Source organism: Anabrus simplex, chromosome 1 (assembly GCF_040414725.1).
Source record: "Anabrus simplex isolate iqAnaSimp1 chromosome 1, ASM4041472v1, whole genome shotgun sequence".
Classification (NCBI taxonomy): Eukaryota; Metazoa; Arthropoda; class Insecta; order Orthoptera; family Tettigoniidae; genus Anabrus; species Anabrus simplex.
This window is the reverse complement of record NC_090265.1, coordinates 1,007,699,212-1,007,717,920: the sequence shown is the minus strand read 5'-3', so window position 1 is coordinate 1,007,717,920 and position 18,709 is coordinate 1,007,699,212. Positions and strand designations below refer to the sequence as shown.

The window sequence follows — 18,709 nt, the reverse complement described above, 5'->3', positions numbered from 1 at the left end:
CAATTGTGTGAAGATGTACGCCGTTAAAAGAATGTATGGGATTCTAACATGCATACGTTCAAGTATTAGGCCCCTAATTCTTTTAAACGCACTCGACGTACAATCCTCGAGCTGTGCTGTATTAGTGCTGGAGTACAACTTCGAATCACGCGCCGGTTCATTTGGCAACAACGGCGAGTGAGAAGAGCACTGACGTTACTTCCGCTTTTTTCCCCCCCCACTTTTACAGCCAAAAAATATAAGGAGGGGTCCAATATATGATAAACTCATATTTTGTGCAGTGAACACATGATCTAGGCTATAAAGAGTTATAAATTGTACATGTAAATATTCTACATTGCTCTTTAACAAAACTTATGAATGTATTCCGAGTTTTACCGACTATTTTCGGTGGAAGGCAGTATTTCTAAATTTAAAGGAACAATAAAGGTGAACACATGACTTTTTGACTGCATATACAGTAAATACAGTCAGTTTTAGTTACTCTTTTAACATATCATTTGTTTCATCTCATTAACTCCTCTGATGAGGTTTACGTTAGGAAGGGCATTTGGACGTAAAAACTTGCTACGAAGATTCATCTCGCTTCACACTCGACCCCAAAGAGGAAAGGGATAAGGGTATCTTATTATCTATTCTGCAATATTAATCAAAAGAACTTAATGGCCAGTCATTTGTCTCCGTCAACTGAGCAGTAGGCCTACCACACAGCAAACCTGATCACGGCATTCATTTGAATTATCATTGTCTTGTGCTGCCAATTTTACTGCTACCAGTGTGTCATCATTCCTAATGACGTTATCTTCCTTGCCATCTAGTCAGCCATGCACTCCATCGAGACCATTCAAGATCCAATCTTTTTGAAACTTTTAAAAATAGATTTGTTCCCGGCTATAAAGTCCAAAAAGTGAGAATCTATTTGCAAATGGTGTCTGTAGATGGTGTCTATTATTCCGAGTTGGTGTATGTGTAGCAGAAGCCACCCCTTCCGAATGAAGCAGTGCTGTAAAAAGTGTGCCAACACACCAGCTGATAACTAGCGTATGTTACGAGTTGTACTTCTGAATGTAGTATATAGCGACTTAAAGCATTCTTTGGATAACTGCAGCTGTTAAAAGCCAGACCTTTATTTTTAAGTATGTTTCATGCTTTTTCCTCTACATTTATCACATCAGGATTTACCTAAACAGCTGTAAATGATATGAGAGAGACCGCATTGTTTAGGTTAGGCATGCTATCAAGTGCTGCCTGAACCGTCAACGACAGACCCCAAGTGTAAGCGTATGAATTGTAGAGCATAAAAACCTCTACACAAATGTGTGTGATGTCATCGGAGCTGCAGTAAGGCTTGTACCCGCTTCAATGCGGAATTGTTGTTCTTTGACAAATTATGTTTTATGCACATTAAAAAAAAAAGCCTCAAAAAGCCAAAGGGGTCTAATACACGAGTAAATACGGTATGTTAATGTTAACTTTGATAAAACAAGAATGTTGACCTTCATATCTTGAGACATTTAAGTAAAAATCTATTACTTGCATCAGCTCTCCCCTTTGATATGTAAATTTCTATATATTACCTAAAACATCTCAGTGGAGTTCATTTCTATGAGCCATGCAACCTTCACATACAATATCAACTTTCTATACAATGAAGACATGGGGAGTGTGATGCATCAGGAACCGTTTATACTGTATGTTCAATTTCCCCAGACACATCAACATCCGTAGTCCGCGCTTTCTTGATCTTTAGGCTACCAACACCTGATAGCAACAAATGTGAATAGTTCACATTTCATCACCACTCTTCTCCAGTGCTACACATCTACATCTGACTGTGGAAATTATTACATCGCTGAATGCAACTGCCAATAACCAACTGTATACAGTATAATCCCGATTTTGCTTGACCTCAATTTAACGTAAACCCACATTTAACGGAAGAAATTTCCAGTCCTGATAATTATTCCATAAGAGCAATGCTATTTTATATTCGATTTAACGTAATTCACAATAGGGCAAAACCTGCATTTAGCATTAAGGAAATGTTAAAATTCTCAAATATATATTTCCATTCGTTTTGGTTATGGGACATTAAGAAACTATGAAAAAGACATCATATGCTTGCTAAGGATGATTCAAGGCAGAAGAGGAAATTAGAGCTCGGGCACTTAGGGCTAAAGTGAGATGTCAGACTCAGATGCACATTCGACCGTGGCCGCTGTAGCAGAAGAGAACCCCCATTTCAATGACAATGTTATTATAACCTTTGAAAATTCCTATATTAATCTGTGCAATTTCCTTCGGTTACAATGAGAACCATTTCATTGATTCATCCATTATTATGGGCAAATTAGGGCACGTTATTTTGTATCCGTTATCAATATTCATACACTCTACTAAATACAGTATATGACTCATACTCCAGCGTTTATACTGAATGCGATTGCTACGCGCGAGCGAGCTGATCTTGAGAGAGCCTAGGGTCTCCTCACAACTCTGAGTCTCCAACTCGTGTAAACAAATATCGGGATAATATGTTTTCTCAATAAGTGCCAGCAGTTGTTAACTCCTCAGAAATAAAGGCTGAAGTAAACGATTGTTTAATTTTAATTCTATATACTGAAATAAAATAAGAATGTGATACTTCTCCTTCTCAGGACACAGCAATGTGCATAACTAATTTCAGTGGTTAGGTTATATGCTTTCGTGTTTTGTTCAATTTCAGAAAGGCTGTTCTCATCTCACCGCTAGCCCACCGCTGGATGGCTCCTCAATTAACGGTAATCACGTAGTCGACTGGACCTAGAACTAGCCCTCATATCCAGGTAAAAATGCCTGACCTGGCCCGGAATTGAACCCAAGGCCTCCAGGTGAGAGGAAGGCAAGCTAGACCGTGCAACCGGCTTCAAACATTAATTACATGAGTTAAAAAATCTTGATATTCTACATTCAGTTTTACTGGGGAAACTAAGCCAGTTTCACATGAAAACTTCTTTCATGTCAGCAACTTTTAACAGCCAAGCTCATCGAAAAATCTAATAACGCCAAGTCAAATAGCAATCAATCGCAAGTAGTTTTTAATTATCTAATCTATAAAGCCCATCAGGTACAAAAGCACCCAGCACGATGGTCACTGGTATACTGTTTGTAGTAAGTTTCTGAAAATATTGTACCGCATAAATTAGGCCTACCTACACCGACTGATTTTTAAAGGTTATGTTGAACTCAAGAATGTGGTTTTGAATGTAAGTATCGATTGTCAAAAGTTTTCCAATGTGTTGAGAAAAAAATAATCAAAACTCCTGAACAAGTGGGAAATGGTACGAACTTGTTAAATGTTACGCTGCGCAAATAAAACGACTGCTGTTTTAGAAGAACATTTTTCCATAAAAACGTAAAAATCCCTATCTTATATTACGACCGAAAGAGTAATGGCTTTAAATTTGCAAGATGCAACATCTCTTCTGGTCTTGTGAACATAATTGTATCCGATCATATTAAAATACTAGATTCGTGTTAGGAAGGAGCAATTTCGATTCTTATCTGAAAGCTCAGTGCCCTGTGGGAAGTGCCGAAAACCTGTTCAGCAACACAATCAAATAAAATCAAAAATCAAATCTAACCCTGGACATAATGTAGATGTTTTAAAAATACGAACATTTGACAAAACTCGTTCCGTCTTCAAGTACAGTAGAGCTGTCCAAATGTGCCCCATCTCCTCCCAATTGTGACCACTCTCCGCCTTAAGATTTCCGAGGATTTCCTAAATAATAACAACTGAATACAATGCTAAGATGGCCCCTTATGCAAATTCACCGCCAACTGCTCGCTTTCCCAGTACAGTACCAGTTCTTGCTCCAATTATCGCAATGACGGGACATTAATGTCAAGATCCATAGATATGTCATAGCCGTCTTTTTGCGAGATACTTCTTGAAAAACATTTCTTCGAGGATTTAGCATTGATAAGACTGAAATTTCTAGAGGGCTGATCTGGGAAGCAGTTTCTTCGAGGAATGGATAATGCAGGATTTTTACAACATGATTTAATTATGATGTTCGTGGGATGTTAAAATTTTGACGAATAATCCACGAAAACATAGTTTCCGGGAACGGATAATCGAGGTTCCACTGTATTTGACAATTGGCCGGTGTTATGCATTAAACAGCTATCTGTCAAATGCTCGAAGTTGAGAAAAACGCAATCGAAAGTTTGGATGTTTAAACACCCGTTAAATCTCCCCTGTTGGCCCTATTTGAGTTTCAAAAACACAAAGTCTTATTTCTATGCACAGTTTACAGTTCTTGCATTTAAATCAGAAAAATACTGCAGGAAACTGACTTTTGTCACTTGGATGTTTTATCTTATTTGTGAGTTTAATTACGCATAAAACTGCTAAGCGCCGTTTTTCGGAGCATAGCTTGTTATTACGTTATTCTATCAAACACAACAGTTATGCATAAAATGGCTAAGCATCCCCCCCCCCTTTTATTTTTAGTTTTCCCCTTTTATTTGTACATTATTAGACTTTCAGGATCCTGGACAATTTGAAGTGTACACTGAGATATCTTTTGTTTTAAAACAATAGCAATTTTATTCTCAATATTTTAGTCAAAGCACAAATACATTTCAACAAAATGAACTGTTACTAAACTGATACTGTCTTAGGTTTCATCTTCTATCGAGAAATCAAGCTCACTACCAAAACCCTCGATGTCGTCAAATCTGTTCTCTTTTGAATAAAGACCTTCGTAGATCTCCTTGGCATTGGACAGTATCAGATGCATGATACTCTTAATGTCCTGCAATTTAAGCTGCGATATAGCTTTTCTTTTTGGCCATAGACCATCAAGGCAAAAACTAAAGTTGTCATGGTCACCCTGGCGTGTGCTTCTCCTCTTCAAATTAATTTCTTGGCCTTCTGTGTCATTGAAAGCTTGTTTCAAAGCCAGCAACCACGGCTTCTCCTTACTTATTTCGATTTGTCGCATTTTTAGCCACCTTACCATGTTGCCAATGGTGTCTTTCTTCCTGTTTATTGTCTGTTTTTCACTACAAGATATGCCCTTAAAATCCTCTTTTTTCATTTCTTCAACTACAAGTTTGTTCTTCTTTTGGCATTTCCTCGTAACTTCCATAGCTGCCTCTGTGGATCAGTGGTAGAGTGTTGGCCTCCGGATCCCAAGATAGCGGGTTCAAACCCGGCAGAGGTAGTCGGATTTTTGAAGGGCGGAAAAAAAGTCCATTCGACACTCCATGTCATACGATGTCAGCATGTAAAAGATCTCTGGTGACACATTTGGTGTTTACCCGACAAAATTCATTAAATCTCAGCCATAGACGCCCAAGAGAGTTTTGGTTTACTCGGTCTGCCATCTAGCGGGCCTTCCATATAATCTGCTGGTGAATATAATCTTGCTGGAACTTAACGGTGCTTTCAATATCTCCAAAATCATCATCATAGGGTAAATAGCTGTGCACAGAAATAAGAAATCTTGTTTTTATGGTCTTCGATGTTGGATGTGATTCCATGACAAACTTCAGCATTAGGATAATTTTTATGTTACGATTCTGCCCTCCGCCAGAATTGGACCAAAGCACAAGTTCTTCCGTAACGTCTTCTAAGCGGTCATTGATGTATTTCCTTAGACAAGAGCCTACTTCTTAGGCTCCACAGCCAGTTTGACTCTCTAGCCACAGGTAGCAGAAGTCTTTGTTCCATGAAGCGCCATGAATCCCACAGTTATACAACCATAACTGACATTTATAGAATATAATGTTTGTTGGAATTCTCAGCAGGGGTAGTGTTCTCTGCACGTCAAAGCTTAGCACTGACAGTCCATTAATTTCACTTGCTGTTTTAAAGTCACTCTTCATTAGACTTCGAGCATTTTCTGCATCCTCTTGATGAGCAAGCAACTTCATCTTTAGCACTTCGGCCTCACTATTGCTATTGTTTATTTGAGAGTTTATAGAGTCACAGAAGTTGCAAGTCTTCCTTGAGTGGTTTTCGTCATAGGTTAAATTTGAAATAAAATACTCGCTTATAACATGAGAGAGAAACTGGATGAGAGTATTCCTTTTCATTTAGTTCATATATGACTCGATGTGTGACATGTGACAGGGGAAAGAGAGTACTTGTTTCAGATCTGCAATAATGTGACTTGTACTTATGGAATTTATTAATGGTTCAAGAATTTCTGCCAACTTAAGATCAGGTATTTTATTAGAACCTCCTGATTTACCTCTGTTATCTTTAATTGTTCCTTGCAGTTTGTTGGCTTTCTTAAGACAGTTATTAATGCGATCACCTGATATTCTAAGTGTCTGGGTAAAGCACTGTTTACACACTGGTACTCCTGCCAGGGTGTAAGTTCTTGTGAACGACCTTCTACGTGCATCTTTTGTCCCCTTCCTCTTCACTTGGTTTACAATTACTTTATTAGCAATGTATAGAAATTTACCTTCATATGGCAGGTTCCAAAAACGGTCAAACTCATTTTTATTGTCTTCTAGACTTACTTTTTTATGACATTCTGATCGGCAGTGAAAGTCTCTGAATTCTCTTGGTTCAGTGACTTTTCCTTGTGGGCTAATGTATGATTCATTCCGCTAGAATTTTTCTTTCGTTCTTCTCTACTCTGATGTGGATGTTTTCTTTACCGTCCTTTCCTTGGTCTACCAGTAAACTGGTAGTTTTCGTCATTGCATTCTGCATTATCACTGGTTTGTTTCAATGATAAGCTGGCAATTCCATTACATTCATCTCCTAACGATACTCTAGGAATGGGGTCAGAAGTTGAGTTACCATGGCATGGGCTCTAATATTTGTATTTCATGCTGTACCTTCATTGTAAAATCTACTTGGCTGATGGTTAGGAGTACCAGTTACAAAATTTGATGTGATATTTGGGAGATTCTGCACTTGAACTCGTTAATGTGTGTGGTAAATTAGTGCGTGGATCGAATTCACTACTTTTATTTTCTATGGTGGTAGCACTGAGATCACTTAAATTCACTAGAACAGAAGACAAATCACGCACTTCAGTACTTGACTGTTCTGAAAAATAATCAGTCCCGTGAAATGATGACAAAATACTTGCTTCGTAGGGCAATTGAGCTGAAGTGTTTTCAGTTATGGAATAAATGACATCATAACAACTACTGCCATGTAGAGGAGTTAGATCAGTCGAAACAGCTCGTAGCCTTAAGGTGTCTGAACTAGAAGTACCGTAGTGGTCCTGCACGGTGCTCGTGTCATTAACTTGCATTCCCTGTAAATAAAATAATTCTGTGAAATTTCAACCTGCCCATTGCAATTAACACTGCAAATAATTGCTAAAGACATCGGTGTTTGTATTCAGAGATGTTCTGCTAATAATTAAAATTATGTGCTATTGTAATATAAAAAGTAATCTTGAAGACTTACTGTGTATTCATGTGAAGTGTCTGAATCCTCAGGTTGATTCTTCTTCAAAAGCGAAATAATTTTCTGCATACTGCTTGCCACACAATAATTCAGTACACACACAATATTTTCCTGCGAGTTTAAAGACAGCAACAGAGAATAGATCTTTTGGCGCACAGCCGATTATCGTGCAACACTAACAATAGAGTCTGGGAGTCTAAGGGACAATAAACTGCCGCTTAGCCCTTTCATGCAGAACTGTTATGACGTTTGCAGGAATCGCTTCATAGTTTTGTCTCATAGCCAAATGATGCAAAACGCCTAACCCAAGATAAAAGGGATGGCACTTAGATTTTTCTAAAATATTGAAGTTAACATTGTAACAAAGGACATCAATGTACAAGAGATGTGTAGTTCCTGACTGTACATACTAGATGGTGCTAAAATCATGATTTCCAACAATTGGCACTTAGCCGGTTAATGCATAACGCCTTCCAATTCAGGTAGTGGTATAAACAGGGCAGCTCCCAACATAACAATTGGGTGATTCATTTTTTTCACTTCCTAACCCAGTATACATGGAGTGCATGATGGTTGCTTAATACTGTATAGTACTTAATAATTCAAAGTACAGGGCACATACTGCATGTTCTTCCACGTGTTCCTTCTTGTTATTCACCCAATCTGTCTTCAACTAGTCGGAAGATATTAGAGGTGAAAAACGTACGTGGGCCTTGCTGTATATCTTCAATTCAATTTCTCGTATTATGAGAACATCGAATCTGAATTATTTTAAGGAAGGAAAGAAAATAAGTTTTCAATTGGAATTTTTCATTAATATAAATATTAAAATATCACGTTTGAAAAAAATACTATTAACAAATTCATACGTATTGTAGCACAATATAAATAACAACTTTGTACAAAAGTATAATATCAAAATGCACTGAAGCAATTAACTTTCTATTCCCATTCCATAGTTAACCACTTTCATGATTATTTCATAAACACAAGGAAACCAAAAGATATCAGCCTATGTACCCAACTTTTTGTCCTCATTTTTACTGTCTTCACACTCAGTTTCTTTGCTGCTTCCATCACTCTCCATATCACTCACACCTGTATGTTCCCTTTGCTGCTGTTGCTGCTGCTTCTTCTCCCTTCTACACCGGTCACGATGAACACGTGTATAGTCTTTTGTAGGTCGATTAGAAGGGATGGAAACGACTAACTTCTCCACCTAAAAAAATAAAAATAGAAAATATATTTACTATGTACAGAAAGAAAAGACACGTGATTTGTGGTAAATTCAAGGTTAGAAGTATTGGAACAAGGATATAAGAGAAGGCACACAATATGTCATGTCGCAGAATTTTAGTACTTCTTAAGCATTTTTCCTTGACCAACATTTAATTGAAATACGGTATATGTAACAGGATTTTTTATTAGAAGGACTACACATTTCCTCTGAAGCACTTACAAGCATTTTCAAAATACTCATGAACGCGACAGACTAGTTCCTTTGTATCTAAACGCATTGCATGTAGCACACGTTTCACGCCCTTTGTGACCCCCTTGCCTTTCTTTAACATCTTCATTTTTCGAAGTGTTGGATCCTTCAGTTTTTTCCCTCTGATTAGTGTTATGTGGAGGATGGTTGCCTAGTTGTACTTCCTCTTAAAACAATAATCACCACCACCACCGCCGCAGCTACAACATGGTGGCTGGCAATATGAACATTATTATTTCTACTCCCAAAAAAAGTAAGAGTAAAACTTGATTGTGTGGTAAATGCCATAAAATAGTTAAAAACATCGTCCTGTGTGATCGTTGGTGACATTTTAAGTGTGAGAGGAGGCCCAGGGAGTAAAAAAATGAGAGGAAATGAAGACTGGTTTTGTGAACAGTGCATTGTGAATGTTAACGGTGATGGTGGCTCGAAATCTAAAGATAGTGTATAAAAATGCGTTGGAAATTATAAATATTCTGCAAAATGACATTTGAGGATCTTAAAGTTGAAAATGGTGTACTTAAGATTAATGTGATTGAGAGTAAGTTATTTGAACTGTGGATTAGAGCTCGAGTTGGATTCAAATTATGAACCTGTGCAAAGTGAAATAATTAGGTCAAAAAAACTGTACATGATGGGAATTGGTGTCGGTAAAATACGCAGGTTTCAGGAAGCGGATAAAAGATGTTCGTCACTTTCCTGTTTTTAAGAATAGGTTCAAACCCTTTGCAAGTGGTGTTCATGAATCTGTACATATCAGCTCTGAAGTAATTCTGTTGGAAGGTTGAAGTGAAAGCAACACGAATCTTGTAAAAACAAGTTGCAAAACCTCACGGAAATCTGTGAAGATAAGACTTTTTGCCAATAGTCAGGGGAGGAATATTGCTACAGAACTAATTGGAAACGGTAAACATGACACGATACTGTATAGGCTTTTGGGCTTATGCCGTATCAAGAAACAGTAAATATGACGTTTCTGCTGTGATTAAAGCCTGGTGCAAATTTTAATGATATAACTCACAAAGTCAAAAATACTGTGAACATTTATGAGCTATGGGGGTTGCTGTTTATCTAGCATGGACTAATGAAATGGGAAGAAATAATGCAAGAGGAATGATCTCTTCCCTCAGATCAAGACTACAGGAGTTACATCACACCTATGTTGTGGTATTTTCTGTTCCTCACAGACACAATCTTCCGGCATGGTCTTGTGTTAACAAGGAGGTATATAAGGTTAATGAAGAACTTTTGAAAATATGCAAGTACTTCAAGAATGTAAAATATGTAGATATTCGTAATTTAGGAAGAAGATTTTATACCTGGCATGGTCTGTACCTAAATAGGCTGGGAAAAATTTATGTTGTAAATACAGTAGTAGAGTTAGTTAACCTCTTCAGTGGCATGCCAGAGAAAATTTCGGGTGGCGCGCACTTGCCCATAACGTCACCGCCCGAGAAATTCTCGTTTAGCTGCAGTGTTCATTTTGCAATCGCCCAATAATTTTTTGGGTACTGTAATCTCTTTGGAAAATGTTTTCCAGCATTCTCAACATATGGCAGGAGGGTGTCCAGCTGTATTCATGAAGTCTCTGGCCTAAAATATGCCTTATCTTCTCTACTTTACATATACAATCTCTGGTCAACTGACGAGTTAAACAGAAATGGCATGCGCGAAATGGAAGAGATGTTTGAAGACAAAATAAGGAATTACACCGCAGATGAATCTCTAGGTGACATTAGTATTTCTGATAACAGTGATAACGATTATATCGATTCTTCAGATTATGAACTTCTTAGTATTTGTAGTGAAAGAGAGAAGATATTACATCAGAAGCTAAGGTGATAGTAGAAGATGCTAAACATACATTCGTGCGGAAAAAGTGTAAGTCTGGGGATGGTGTGTACCCTAACATAATTCCATTTACGGGAAATCCTGGTGTTAGGGTTGGATTATTAGCAGAGGTGAGTGTGATTGACTGTTTTGAACTGTTTCTAACGGATGAAATTGTAAATTTAATAGTGACCGAAACTAATTCGTATGCTAAAACTGCATTGAAAAACTTGTAAATAAATCCCCGTATATAACGGCACAGTTTCAGAAAGAAACAATGTCTTATGAAATTCGGCAGTTTATTGCGTTAGTGTTGTTGGTGGGAATAATAAAAATGTATAAAATGTATTGGTCACAGACAGTATTCTAAAAAGACCAATATTTTATGAAACCATGTCACAGGCCTACTGTAAAAAAGTGTAAATAGTGTAAAGTAAGTTTTTATTAACCTTGAATAATATGCGAATGTGTTCCCTTAATAATTGTTACTCATTCCTTGCTTCCTAAAAATGAATAATTTCCTCCGAAAAACCTCACCTCTCTGGCACAGGAGGGGTACACAATTCAAGATGTAGAATGTGAAACCGCTTCCATTCCTCTAAAAATACTAGAGAAAATGTCCGATGTAGGTCGATCTGTGCTGCTCGAGTCGAGGAACGGTATTAACACTCATGGTGGTCTAACAGGTTAGGTTCTTTCAAGACTATACTGGGTAATAGTGTTAATGTGCAAGGTAGACAGACTAGGTTAGGTTCTTATTTTATATATAAAAAATAACGTCCGACTGACCGACTGATTCATCACTGCCGAGCCAAAACTACTGGACGTAAAGAAATGAAATTTTGAGGATACATTTATATTACAATGTAGGTGCTCATTAAGAGAGGATTTTTGGATATTCCATCGCTAAGGGGGTGAATTTTTATAATGAGTATCTATATATAAAAAACATAACAGTTTGAAGACATGAAAATTGGTATTTGGAATCTTCTTTAAAAATAAGTAAAACCGGGCGAGTTAGCCATGTGGTTAGGGTCGCGCAGCTGTGAGCTTGTATCCGGGAGATAGTGGGTTCGAACCCCACTGTCGGTAGCCCTGCAGATGGTTTTCTATTTTCACACCAGGCAAATGCCGGGGCTGTATCTTAATGAAGGCCACAGCTGCTTCCTTCCCACTCCTAGGCTTTTCCTGTCCCATCGTCGCCGTAAGACCTATCTGTATCGGTGCGACATAAAGCAAATAGCAAAACAAGGGAAAGAACACATTTTTTTGTTTTGGGGAAATCCTCTTAAGGGGGGGTTAAAAAGGTAGAAAAATGGGTTGAATACCATTTATGAGGATACTTGCATCTCAAAAACTGAAGATGTTACAGTAATGAAAATTGGTATTTGCAATCTCCTTTAAAAATAAAGAAAAACATATTTTTTGTTTTGGAGATATCTACATGGTAACTCGGTATCAGATTCGTTCCCAATCACTCATGGATTGAAACAAGGCTGTGTGCTTGCTCCTACACTCCTTGCACTGTACATGGCTGCCATACTGCATGAATCATAGGCATGGAGATCCAATTTCGTTTTGATGGAGGTCTTTTCAATCTGGCAAGACTTCGCTCACAAAGATATACTATGGTTACCCAGGTGACAGAACTGCAGTATGCCGATGACACTGCATCTCCTGCTCTAACACCTGCAGAACTACAACAGTCAGTCAATTGCTTTAAAACTGCATGTGATCGCTTTGGTCTTGCCATTAATGCAAAAAAAAAAAGTACTTGCACAACCTGCCCCAGGATTAATAACACTTCCTGGGTTCAGTATTTCCATCTTAGACACAATAATAGAACAGTTCGATCACTTTTCATATGGGGCGTTCAGAGCACAAGGGAATCAAGTCCATTTTTGGTCATTTTGGACTTATTCCACCTTTAAGTACTATTTATGAAGCTGCTTTCAGAGCATAAAAGATTCATGTCACGATATTGTAAATAACTGTCATATGATTGGAAATTCTGTTGAGCACGGAGGGAAGCAGTCTTTTGTTCAGAGCACAATGGGAACATGTCCATTGTCACAGTTTCCATGGTTTGTTTTGTCGGTGTGTGAGATTTAATTAAAATGTAATTGTCTCTGATTGAGTTGTGTCAAGATCCGAGCATGAATGTCTCAGCCATTGATCACAAATTCTTGGTATCAGGACATTCTTACTTACTAATGACAGTGATTTTGGTTTAGTGGAGAAAGCCGGTAGGAAAATCTCGCACATTTACACACCAAATGATTGGATGGATATCGTTAGACAAGCAAAGAAAACGTCCCCTGGATTTGAGGTCATTGAAATGAAATTCTCAGGCTTCTTATCCACCAGAAACTTGGAGAATTCAGTAACGAACAGAGAAAAAAGAAAAAAAAAAAAAAAAAAAACGGTTGATGGTTATGACATCAACTGGCTGACTACGAGATGGTTACGTTATAAAAGAGAATCTCCTTTTACGCTGATGTTTAAGCAGACTCTGAACCCTGATATGCAATTTGACGAAGTTGATGTAAGAAAGAAGTCTCCTGACCATCACATAACACACCTTTATAACATCCACCAAGGCCCTCTTTATACCCAACGTCGACCAGTAACAAAAGCGAAGAAAAAGGACATGAAGGATTTACTGCTATACATTCCGCCTGTGCATCATCATTTTTTCAAGAACCTACCATGTGAAAGTGCCACAGGAGCTTCCTCGGCTTTGCAAGGGCAAGCAGACGAAAGTGAATACGTATTTCTTTGAATCTGATCTGTATAACTTCCTGTTTGGAAATATTTGTTTTAAGCAGACACAGAGAAGAAAATTATAATTATATATTCAAGAAAGGTATTTCCTTTACTGTTTCCTTAAAACCAGAAGCCTATAATAAAGAGGAAGATACAAGTACAACACATTCAGAGCACAAAAGAATCAAGTCCAAATCCAAGGTACAAGTTCAATACATTCAGAGCACAAAAGAATCATGTCCAAAACTTTACTTTTCTATTCAAGTTAGCATGTATTAGCACTTATATTTACCCTTTTGCAATATGCGAATACATTATACAAACTAACTTCTATTATTGAAACATTTTAAAACAGTGTAAACGTCTTCCTGTAATTAATTATTCAGCAAAACCTTTACGTCTATTTTTCTCAAAACATTCTTATTGTGACTTGGTTCCTTTGTGCACTGAACGCCCCATATCTTGGAAGCATCTTGTCTAAACGGTGTATCTGTGAACAAGACGTTGATAAAAGAATTGGGGCTGCTCATGCAGCATTTGGATGGTTAATGCACAGAGTCTTCATGAATAATGACCTAAAACTGCATACCAAACTCATGGTGTACAAAGCTGTTATTTCCACACTGCTGTATGGCTGTGGAACTTGGACATTCTATCGCCGTGATATCAAAAAACTTGAGCGCTTACACCAACAGAAAATGAGATTCATCTTGAATATTAAGTGGGAGGACAATGTGACCAACACTGCAGTTCTCGACAAAGCACAGTTAAATAGCATAGAGGCAACAATCATCACTCATCAACTGAGATGGTTAGGCCATGTTCACCGCATGGGTGATACCAGGCTTCCCCGCCAAATTCTTTATGGTGAACTTTGCTCCGGCAGTAGACCTATTGGAGCTCCTCTTAAGCGTTTTAAGGACCAGCTGAAACACATCATGAACGCAACTGGTATAGATATACAGACATGGGAAGAATGTGCTGTGGACCGCTCTCTGTGGCGGAACACTACATCCACCACTGTCAACTTGTTTGAAAGAGAACGCTGCAGACATCAAAAGGCCAAGCAACAAGCAAGAAAACTCTGTCAATTACAACCCCGCCCTCCTTCATCCATTCAGTGTGATTTGTGTGGGCGTATGTTTTATGCCAGGATTGGTCTGTTTAGTCATAGTAAACACATCCATAAACCGAGTTGAACTGGCCAATGTATGCAGGAAGAAGTTGTATATACTCAGATCAAGTATATTTACAGTATATCTCAATAACGTAACATGTTACACATGTGAAAATTGGTATTTGGAATTTCCTGTGGGAGGTGTTAAAGGACGTACATTTTAAAAATGAGCATATCTACAGCATCTCTCACAAATTAACATGTTACAGACATGAAAATTGGTATTTTTAATATCTTTTAAACATAAAGTAACATAATTTGTTTTGTTTTTGGAATAAACACTTCAGGGGGGGGGGGGTAAAATGACTGAAATAAGGGGTTGAATTTTTTTTATTAGGATGCTGCTATCCCCAAAACTGAAGATATTACAGATGTGAAAACTGTTATTTGGAATCTCCTTTAACAACAAAGATATTTTTTTTTAAGGAAAAAGCACTTAAGGGGGCAAAAATGACTGAAAAAGGAGTTGAATTATTTTTATTAGGATACTGGTATCTCCAAAACTGAAGCTATTACAGATGTGAAAATTGGTATTTGGAATATCCTTTAAAAATAAAGAAACACATTTTTGTTTTCGGAAAATTCACTTAGGGTGGGTTGTAGAAAGGACTGAAAAAGGGGTTGAATTCTTTTTATGAGGAAACTTATATCTCAGAAACTGAAGATGTTACAGACATGAATATTTTTATTTGGAATCATCTTCAAAAATAAAGAAACACATATTTTATGTTTTTGGAAAATCCAGTTAAGGGGTGGGGTGGTTGAAAAGAAGTGAAGAAGGTGTTCAATTCTATTTATGAGGATACTTATATATCAAATACTGAAGATGTTACAGATGTGAAAATTGGTATTTGAAGTGCATGTAAAAGTAAAGGAACACACATCATTTGTTTTCGGAGAATCCACTTAAGGGAAGAGTTAAAGACGGTGAATTGGTATTTTTAATCTCTTTTAAAAGAAAGTAACACATTATTTTGTTTCAGAAAAAACACCTAAGGCATGGGGATTGTGAAAAGGACTGAAAAAGACATTTAATTCTTGTTATGAGGATATTTATATCTCACAAACTGAAGACGACACAGCCGTGAAAATTTATATTTTGAATCTCCTTTAAAAACAACGAAACATGCATTCATTTGTTTTCGGAAAATCCAATTAAGAGGGGAGATAAGTGAATTGGATAAAGAGTTGAATTCTTTGTTTGAGGATACTTATATCCCGAAAACGAAAGATATTACTGACGATAAAATTGGTATTTCGAATCTTCCTTAAAAATAAAGAGAGACGTATTTTGTGGTGGGGGAGGCAGGGGTGGAATCAACTTCAGTGGGGGTATGAAAGGAGTTGAATTATTTTTATGAGGATAAAAATAAGAAGTGGTCTTAAAACAATACACCCGTAAGGGTGTTTTGAGTGAGGGGGGGGGGGGGTGAGGAATGATGACAAAAATATGCATTTATATGATGAAACCGTTTGAATTACGAAGTTAAAATTTCAAATGATATCCTAGGTATTAAATAACAGAAGGTTTGAAACAAATTTCATTGCTCAGAGAGTTAAATGAGGGTTAAGATCCAAACACAAATGTATTCATTTCTTCCACCAAAACGGTTTAACGTACAAAGACAAAATTCCAAACAGTGGTATATGTTTTAAATCCTAGGTGTGACATAGGAAATATTTTTTAACGTTCCACCCCTAAAGTGTTAAATGAGGTTAGCTCCGTAAACGAAATCATTCATCCCTCCAAAACTGTTTGACATACAAAGTTGTAATTTTATGAGATGGGTGATCTTTCATGTCCTAGGTGTAAAATATCGTATACTTCAAACTTTTCCTTCCCTAGGGGTTTAGATGGTGGTTGACTCTCAAAAACACAATATTCATTCTTCCGAAACGGTTTCAGGCAAAAACTTGTTTTTTAAAAATGAAGGATGGTCTTCTATATCCTAGATGTTAATAAATATTTAAAAAACATTCACCCCTTAAAAAATATTCATTCCTCCATTATTGTTCGACATACAAAATCAAAATTTCACAGGTTGGTCACTTTTACATCCCAGATTTTAAATAAGATAGGGTTTGAAACATTCAAATTCTTCCATATGGGGTTCAAATGAGTTTTAAATCAGAAAATAAATAATCATTTCCTCAAAACCATTTGACGTATGAACTGAGGGCGTATTTTACAGGCTCAACTGACAGCGGACTCTCCAAAATGTAAAACTTTGAAAAATAATTTTCAGTTTAAAGCCGTTGCGAAGCACGGGTATCTTGCTAGTGAGATCAATAAAATCAATGAACCTATAGAAACCAAACTACTATCTACTATTAGGCCTTTTGTGGAAAATGACATCCAGGATACTGACAGTGTCCAGGAGATGGAAATTGACAATAGTTTACTGTCTATCCTGTAGGTTAACATTCAATGTATCTGAAATAAAGTGTTAGAACTAGAATATTTCTATAAAACTGAAAAAAATTGATGTGGTATGCATGTTGGAACACTGGCTTGTAGAAGATCAAGTTGAACTCTTTGTGCCCAGTGGGTATATTATAGTAGATATGTGTAGAAGTAATAAGAATGGCAGTGCTGGAATTTTAGGGACTGTTTGAAATTTAAGGTTGACTTAGGACAATATTGTGTAGAATTACACTGAGAGTTTAGTTGTGTTAAAATAATACATCAGAATTTAATAATTTTAAGTTTGTACAGATCTCCAAAGGCAATGTCCAAGTATTTCAAGAGAATTTTGAAATAGTTATGAAAAAAAAATTAAAATTTAACTCTGTGATGATTTTAATATACAGTAGATATGGCAAAGTCAGACGAACAGACTTCAAGAACATTTTTTAACCTTTTAAGATCGTTAAATTTAACCTGTACAAACAAAACATCCACACTCAATAATGTGTGCATTGATAATATTATTGTCAAATATGTATAATGTTGAGCTCGTTGGCAGGTCTTTTGCTGATCATGAACCACTGGTACTTTTTTTTGCCAGAAGAATTTGCCTTGCACAGACAAAAGGACCAATAGGGAGCCTGACATTTTATGGATAAGAACTCAGAAAGATTATTACATTAACTTATTCAGGGAAAGATTGAAGAAAGTAAACTGGAACTTTTTGTATGAAAATCAAACTGATAAAACGAAAACTGAAATTGCTATTGAAACTTTCTTTAAAACTTATGTTGAATTGAGGCACTCTTGCTCCCCCATGGTAAAGATCAATAATGTGTGCACAGTTAAAAATAAGAGACTTAACTGGTGTTCTGACGAACTGACCCAAATAAGGGAAAGGATGTTGATTATGTACAGAGTTTATAAAAAACTTGCATGCAAGGGAATGTGCAGAATGATGTGTATGAAGTATATCCCAGGTGTAAAAAGTTTGACACAACTTGAACTTGAAAAAAAAATTAGCTTGTTAAATATATAATGAAAGTGCATCCGACAAATGCAAGGCAGCTTGGGATATTATATAGCACAAGAGAATACTCCTAATTATACACACAATATATTACTGGATCCAGATACTGATTACTTTTTGAACACAGTGAAAGAAATAGGCAATGAATTTAATCTAATGGGTACATCTAGAATCAACTTAGTAACTAATTTGAAACTCGTGCCCTGTTGTCTAGTAATCAATATGGTTTCTGATGGGGTAAAAGTACTACCTCTGTTGTTCTGGAAATTATCAATTAAACTGTAACAGCCTTTGAAAATAGGAAATTGGTTTCTCTGGTTTTATGCAATTTGAGTAAAGCATTTGACTGTATTAATCATGACATTTGTTGGGAAAACTTCAGTATTATGGCATAAAAAGTCCCTCTTTGGATGTAATTAAGATTTATTTAAGTAACAGATGCCGGTTTGTAGCAATTACAACTAGACATTCTACATTAAAAGACATTATGACAGGCGTACCAAAGGATCTGTACTTAGCCCATTTCTCTTTAATGTTGATGTTAATGACTAACCATAAAATGTTGTGTCACAATCAGTTAT

The 18,709-nt window shown here is 36.8% G+C and overlaps 1 protein-coding gene across 2 annotated transcripts in view; it reads right to left on the bottom strand.

The window, feature by feature from the left end:
* Positions 1–8,262: 8,262 nt before the first annotated feature.
* Positions 8,263–18,709, bottom strand: part of LOC136857889 (3'-5' exoribonuclease 1) — a 58,964-nt gene continuing 48,517 nt past the window's right edge. For both annotated transcript variants that reach the window (XM_067136927.2, XM_067136926.2), the window contains one exon: positions 8,263–8,648. In XM_067136927.2, coding sequence (XP_066993028.1) covers positions 8,442–8,648 — 207 coding nt within the window. In that variant the 3' untranslated portion in view covers positions 8,263–8,441. The remainder of the gene's footprint in view (positions 8,649–18,709) is intronic.